The 7,283-nt window shown below is 37.0% G+C and overlaps 1 protein-coding gene across 1 annotated transcript; it reads left to right on the plus strand.

Annotated features, from left to right (window-relative positions):
- The first annotated feature begins 4,509 nt into the window (after nucleotides 1–4,509).
- LOC120216225 (syntaxin-22-like) lies at nucleotides 4,510–7,283 on the plus strand. The gene is made up of 7 exons (XM_039213717.1): nucleotides 4,510–4,894; nucleotides 4,992–5,085; nucleotides 5,169–5,314; nucleotides 5,411–5,446; nucleotides 5,898–6,055; nucleotides 6,334–6,434; nucleotides 7,115–7,283. Exons 1-7 carry the CDS (start codon nucleotides 4,722–4,724, stop codon nucleotides 7,178–7,180), a joined length of 774 nt encoding a protein of 257 aa, XP_039069648.1. The 5' UTR covers nucleotides 4,510–4,721; the 3' UTR covers nucleotides 7,181–7,283.

Genomic DNA, 7,283 nt, shown 5'->3' on the forward strand with positions numbered 1-7,283 from the left:
TCCGTTAGTTAACCAGTCACCGGAGAAGAATCTATATGGCTATATGTTGAGCTATAATGAAACATTACGGCACATTGTAATCGGTTAATTATTCGAATATTCATTCATTGAATCGTAACATTAATTGTCAGGGTATCTTAAAATTTAAAATTTAAAATTTAAAATATAAAATAGTAACCATAGTTGCATAAAAGATTAACATACTACGTAAATTATTAAATAAATTGTCATATTTAACGTGATTACAATAGATATTTACATTATTTAGAATGAGATTAAAAGGTATTTTAATTTTTATGTTTTTCTCTCAATTAATTTATATAATTCTTTATACGTTTCTAAGTCACTTTATTTATGATTTCTCACAATTAGACATCTGGGTAAGATTGTATAAAGTTTCTTTGGGACTTATGACCAAAGCTATGGCTTTGTCTATTGGTCAAAGCATGGGGAAGGTATTAGCAGTGGATACACGAATATTGGATGGTAATATGGGTGATTCTCTCCGCTTTCGGATTCGTTTGGATTCCATGAAACCATTGCGACGTTTTATTGTACTTGGAGTTCCTAGTAGCTCCAAACCAAGGATGTGTCCAGTACGTTACGAAAGGCTTCCTATGTTTTGTTTTGCCTGTGGGTTGTCGGGTCATCAGACACTCTCTTGCCGAACTATTAAGGTGGGGTCTTCCACCAAGTTACAATTTGATGAATGGCTTAGAGTGCCTATTCAAAAACCGGTTGGTGGTGGTAGGGTCAAAGGAGATGTGGAGTATGTGGATGACTCGAAGGTTGTACCAGTTCCTGTTTGTCACTCTACTCCAAATGTGGGTCTTGATCGTGGTAAGCAGGTACTGACTATTGATGCTTCGAAGGGTATTGCTGCTGGAATGGAGGATGTTCCTATTGATGGTGATATGATTCGTAAGGATAATGATTTAAATAATCCTTTATCTTCTGATGATTCTGGGAAGTTTGTAAACAATATTGGTACCTATGTGGTTGCTGAAACTCCTTTGGGGTTAATGATTCTGATAAAATGGTTGTGTTGGATGATAATGCTGTGTCGAATTCAAATTCTGGGTCCTCTAAAGGTTCTGGAAAAGGATAGATCATGGTGGCTAGCCGTATATCTAAACGTGCTCTTCAGGGAAAGTATCAGGTCACTAATCCTATACCGTCTAAGAGGACGAAGCTTGCACAAAATAATGTCGTGGATTGAACAACGCTGCGACTGTTCGTTCTATGAATCATTTTATCGGTCGAAGGGTACTAATATTGTTTTCCTAAGTGAAACTAAAATAAAATGGGACAAGAATAGTTACATTAAAAGTAAATATGGATAATTGTTTTATGGTAGACAAAAGCAATACTTGTGTTGGGTGATGAGTGTTTCCATTTCACTGGTCTTTATGCTAGTTATCGTACTAATTTAAAACATGTGGTTTGGAATACTTTATCTTCTTTGAGTGCTGCCTCCTCACTCCCTTGATTGGCGGGAGGAGATTTCAACGTTGTTTTAAGTGATTCGGAAAAACAAGGGGGTAAGAGGAAGGCGAGAGTTCAAATGCAAGAATTTAGAGAAGTGCTTGAGTGCAATGGTCTATATGATTGGAAACCTGCTAGAGGCTGGTTTACGTGGCATTATGGGGGGAATTAGGATCATGCTATTCGAGAACGTATAGACTGATTTGTTGCTAATCAAGGTTGGTTTCGTTCTTTTTGATTCGGACCATTGTTATCTGATGATGGAAACTAATGGAACAATGGACCGTAATGCTTCCTCTCGATATGATTATTTTCGGTATGAGAATTACTGGGCAAGGAGGCTGCATGTATGGCTAAAGTGAATAGTGTGTGGTCTACTTCTTCTTTGAGCACCATCGGTAAAATACAAGTATTTGGGGAGGCTATTGTACTTGTTATCACTCCTGATATGAATCATGCATTATGTTCGGAATTTACTTCTGATGAGATTATTGCAGCACTCAGTGATATCAATCCTAGGAAAGCACTAGGTATTGATGTTCTACCTGCCAACTTCTATTGACTGCATTGGGACCTTGTTGGTAATGATGTGGTGCGACTCTGTTTGCAATTATTGAGAGGTGAATTGGATATAGAGTTGGCGAACAAGACCGTGATTGTTCTCGTCCCTAAGGTGGCTGACCCTCAACAGATGAGGCAGCTGCGACCTATTAGTTTGTGTAACGTGGTCTATAAGATTGTTTCAATGGTGTTGGTTGAGAACCAGGTTGTTTTTCTTCCAGGTAGACAAATATCTGATAATATATTAGTGGCCCATGAGCTTCTTCATTATCTGAATTCATCCAAGAATTGTCCGAACAAAGGGGTTGCGCTTAAGTTGGACATGGAAAAGGCGTATGATAGAGTGGAGTGGTTTCTTCTACGACAGGTAATGTTGCGGTTATGTTTCTGTTCTGACTGGATTGGCACTATCATGAGATGTGCGGAATTAGTTACTTTTTCGATCCGTGTGAGTGGTAGTTTGAATCATGAGTTCAAACCTAGCAGAGGACCGAGACAAAGTGATCCTCTTTCTCAAGGTTTGTCTGCTTTGTTACACAATTTATAGAATCAGAACAAGATAAGGGGTATTAGTGCTAGTCGGAATGAGCCTAAGGTGACTCATCTACTTCTTGCAAAGAGGCCTTGTGTATTTATGAGGATTCTTCTGGTCAAAAAGAGAACCTTGACAAACCGGTTCTCTATTTTAGCCCTAGCACCATCCTTTTTCGACGCCAACAATTTTTTTTTTTTGAGTATTGGTAAAGTGGATGACATTGGACACTACCTCGGCATGCCTCTCCACATTGGGAAGAATAAGACAACTACCTTTGGTTATTTGAAGGAAAACATGCATGATAAGATTAATGGTTGGAAAACAAGCTAATACACGTGGGGAATCTGATTATAAGTTGATTTTGAATGTGATTGATTTGTATTCTGCAATACTTTAAGTGCTTGATTTGAGTGGTAATGATGCTCAAAATGGTGATGATGCTAGAAAAGTTGATAATGTGAGTTTTGTAATAGAATCATTTAATTTTTTTTCATGATTCACTTGATGAAGAGAATATTTTGGATTATGAATGAATTAAATAAAACTTTACAGAGGAAAGATTAAGATATTGTCAATGTTATGTCTCTTGTCACTTTAACTAAAGAAAGATTGTAAATTATGAGAGAAAACAACCAAGTCTTTTTTGTTACAGTCACTTCATTTTGTAACAAGAAAGAAACATTGTCGTATGGATACTACCAGGATTCATCATTTTTGAACTGAAGTATTCTCGAGAGTTATTGATCTTCAACTTAAAGAGTTAAACAACATATTTGATGAGGTTAGTATAAGTTATTGACTTATATGGTTTCTTTGAGTCCACGATAAGTTTTCTTCCTTTGACAAACAAAAATAGTTAAGACTTGATGAATTGTATCCCGGTGAATATATAAGTGTTGGTAGACTAGACATTAATGATCAACTAGGTAATTATATTGTTGATATGCGGAGGGACGATAGATTTTGGGTATGGAAGGATATGGGTGAACTTTCTATGATGCTAATCGAGACAAAGAAACATCAAGTGTACCGACAAGTCTATTTGCTCATAAAATTAATGTTGATTCTCCCGGTAGTAACCATAAGTGTGGAAATAGATTTTCTAAAATGAAATAGGTTGTGAAATAGTATCAGTGACTAATTTTTAAATGATTGTTTGATCACTTTTGTAGAAAGTTGTTTTTTTTTCAAATTGATGATGAAGAAATCATGAAACGATTTTAAGGAATGAAAAGTCGTCTAAAACAATTATAATTTTTTTAGTATTAGTATTTATTTTGTGCTTTTTGAATTGATTATTATTTTGGATTATGTAACCTTTTCGTAGTTAATATTATAATATTTATTTTGAAACTCTATTTTAAAATTTTGGATTCGTCACTGGTGAAATTGAAATATATAAATATTTGATGATTAATGTAGAACAAATTTTATAGTTTGAGGATGAAATTAAAATATTAAAAGTTTATGAATTAATTTAAAATGGAACATAATTTGAGTATATAATTAGAATATTCAAATTTAGAGATCAATTTAAAATAAATATCATAACTTGGGGACTTTTGACGCAATTAAATCATTTAATATCATCAAAGATTAGTTCAAATGATAAACAATTATATTGTTTAAACAATGTTTCGGCTCCGAGATTTTACGTATGTAGAAGATCTTTTTTAAAATACTTATCCACCAAAATTATGTCATAACAAATCGATCCAGATTAACAAGATTAGAATGTGACTTGGCCTTATCCTGGGAAGAACAGGTGTCAGATCATATGCCACTTGGCCCAGTATTTAACTCAACATGAAAAGCAACAGCAGCCAAGTGATCGATTTTGATTGGTGAGTTTTATATTTTCTAGTTTATTCTGTTTTAAACCCAGAATTCAATGGGAGGAAATATCCCATACACGTTGACTGGTCGGCGATTGGTGCCACTGTGATTGAAGATGAGCTGAACTGATAACTAATCACAGTACAACTGGAAAGGCTTTGCCTTTAGCCTGCCACCTATCTTCTGAGATCAGCGTTTATGAAGCTGTATCAATTCTCTCTTTGTAGGGTTTATTAATTAGCCAAACAGTGCTTTCCCCCATTTTTTGGCAATTGGAAGCGGAAACCTCAAAGGAAATCCGAAAATGAGTTTTCAAGACGTTCCAACTGGTGGTGTTCGCTCCTCATCGGCGTCCAAGAGCCCCTCACAAGCTGTGGCGGCCGGGATCTTCCAGATCAACACTGCCGTCGCCGCTTTCCGTCGCCTCGTGGATGCCATCGGCACCGCCAAGGACACTCCCGATCACCGCCTTAAACTGTACTCTTTTTTTTATGTCTTGGAATTAATACATGAAAGATGCATATCCTTCTTGTTCCTTTTTCTTCTCACGAAGCTGCAAAATTTTTATCAACAGGCACAACACAAGGCAAAGGATTCTTCAACTAGTGAAGGAAACTTCCGCTAAGCTCAAGAACTTGACTGAATCCGATCATGACCCTACTGTCAATGTATCTTTCCTTCATCTCTAATTTTGTTCTTTCTTTCTTTTGAGTATCCTATGTTCAATTCAATTTCGAATTCTGAGTTCCAGCCAAGTAAGAAGGTAGAAGATGCAAAGCTGGCCAGAGATTTTCAGAACACGCTACAAGAGTTCCAGAAAGTTCAACAGCTGGCTTCTGAACGCGAGTCTACTTACTCTCCTGCCGCTCCTCCACCTTCCTTGCCTCCTACGTATCAGTCTTTTACGTTTTGCATCATTTATTGTTATTATTTGAGGCCTTATATTGATTGGATGCTTTGTATGCAGCAGCTCTGGGCTCAATGATTCTCAAGAGCAACAACACAACCTTTTCTTATGGAACAGAGAAGGTGAGAGTTCAGTTCATCCTTTCCTTTCTCCCCCAACTCCTTTCACTTATCCGTTTTCATCGCTTGTCACTCCTTTAACGACCGGCCGATCAGCAATATACTCTATTTTTCCCATGCCGTGTTGTGCTGGTGTCGTGAGCACAATATCGATATTGTTCTCTTTAGGATACGAGGGCGCCTACACCAGCATGATGTAATCCAATGAAGTCACGGTACCTTGCCAGTCAACGATGATGACAAGCATCGTTGAAATGAATGCTCTTGATATAAACATTAGCTATGAATTCTGATGTCGCTTTCCTTGGTAGTCCATTGATCTTGAACATTTTTTTACTCCTATGAACATGCCTTGGTCAAAGACATTTCATACAAATTTTCCGTCGTTATGTTATTGCAATTGGTTGCAAGAGCCTTTTCTTTGTGATCCATATTCATCTAAGAAAATGTGCAGACAAGAGGTGCTTCTGCTGGATAATGAAATCGGGTTCAACGAAGCTATGATTGATGAAAGAGAACAGGGAATCAGAGAAATAGAGGAGCAAATAGGACAGGTAAATGATATATTTAAGGACCTTGCCGTTCTTGTCCACGACCAGGGTGTTGTAATTGGTAAGATGCCAAATACCCCTTGAGATACATACATCATTCATGCATGCATATTGTAATACTAGATTCGGTAATGGTAATAGAAACAACCGCGAAGTTAAAAGAAACGAAAATATGAACACACATATTTACGTGAAAAACTCGGAGAAATTTGACTATGCCGAAAAGGAGAGTACAATAGAATTGCCATTATGTACGATTTAAGGGTTAATATCTTGGTTTGCATGCTAAAACATTGCTACCTGCTTACGTTTATCTGTGGTTTGTTCCATCATAAACAGATGACATTTCATCAAACATTGACGCTTCCTCCTCTTCAACAACCCAGGGTAGAGTTCAACTAGCCAAGGGTTCCAAAAGTGTGAAATCTCGAACCTCATGGGTATGCTGTAAACTGTTGATTTCAAGAATTTTATTTGACATGACATGCATGATATTTGTAGTTGAAATTTTGCTGAGGAAATGCAAATGTGCGAAGATTGTTTCAACTTTCGGATCGGTTCACCGTATGCTTGCTTGATGATAGAGAATGAATTTGCAAATAAAAAAAGAACTTGAATAAACAATGAATTGTTTTTGTTGAAGAGTTGAAATTGTTCGATGTAAAGAGTCTGGTTATTGAGATAGTGCTGGCAAGTTCATAAACTTGCTGTTTTTAACCGCAATAACAGATTAACTCATAGCTTTAGCCCCAGCACTGCAGTGCCCTGGCCTGGTACGCAATGTACATTTTTAAAACCATTAGCTTTAGCCCATGCACAAGGAATAGGAATGATATGCTCCTTAGTTCTCTCTAGATGAAGCCTTCTGAGAAGGATGCAGGTGTCATGAGTCATGACCTATCACCCCGTCAGCACAATCCGGTATCGTCGACAATACCGGATTATGCTCACAGTGTCTGCACAACGCAGTTCGGGTTCGGTGGTGACAGCATATTTTTAATCTGTTTGAAATAATTACAAGAGTAATGTGGTCTGATGAACCATTATCCCTCATATTTCCCTAACTTTGATATGTATTTTCATGTTGATATATCATTATTTCTTTTCTTTTTGTTGGCAGTGCTGGTGGGTGCTGGGAATTCTAGTGTTGGTGCTGGTAATCCTTCTCGTTATTCTTATCATTTAGTGTCCAAGCGGTTGTATAAAATTACTGCAGGGAGTGGTATATATTTTATATGAGGGCGTGTACATGTGTTTTTCTTTATTTATATACTTCCTGTTAGTGTGAA

Source organism: Hibiscus syriacus, unplaced genomic scaffold (genome assembly GCF_006381635.1).
Source record: "Hibiscus syriacus cultivar Baekdansim isolate YM2019G1 unplaced genomic scaffold, ASM638163v2 tig00000764_pilon, whole genome shotgun sequence".
In the NCBI taxonomy this organism is placed as follows: domain Eukaryota; kingdom Viridiplantae; phylum Streptophyta; class Magnoliopsida; order Malvales; family Malvaceae; genus Hibiscus; species Hibiscus syriacus.

Bases quoted from the DNA above. Each gene is read 5' to 3' on its own strand.
- LOC120216225 (XM_039213717.1), top strand. From the start codon at position 4,722: ATGAGTTTTCAAGACGTTCCAACTGGTGGTGTTCGCTCCTCATCGGCG. The intron at 5,447-5,897 runs GTGAGAGTTCAG...GAAAATGTGCAG, and splicing joins TTTCTTATGGAACAGAGAAG to ACAAGAGGTGCTTCTGCTGG. The intron at 6,435-7,114 runs GTATGCTGTAAA...TTTTGTTGGCAG, and splicing joins TGAAATCTCGAACCTCATGG to TGCTGGTGGGTGCTGGGAAT.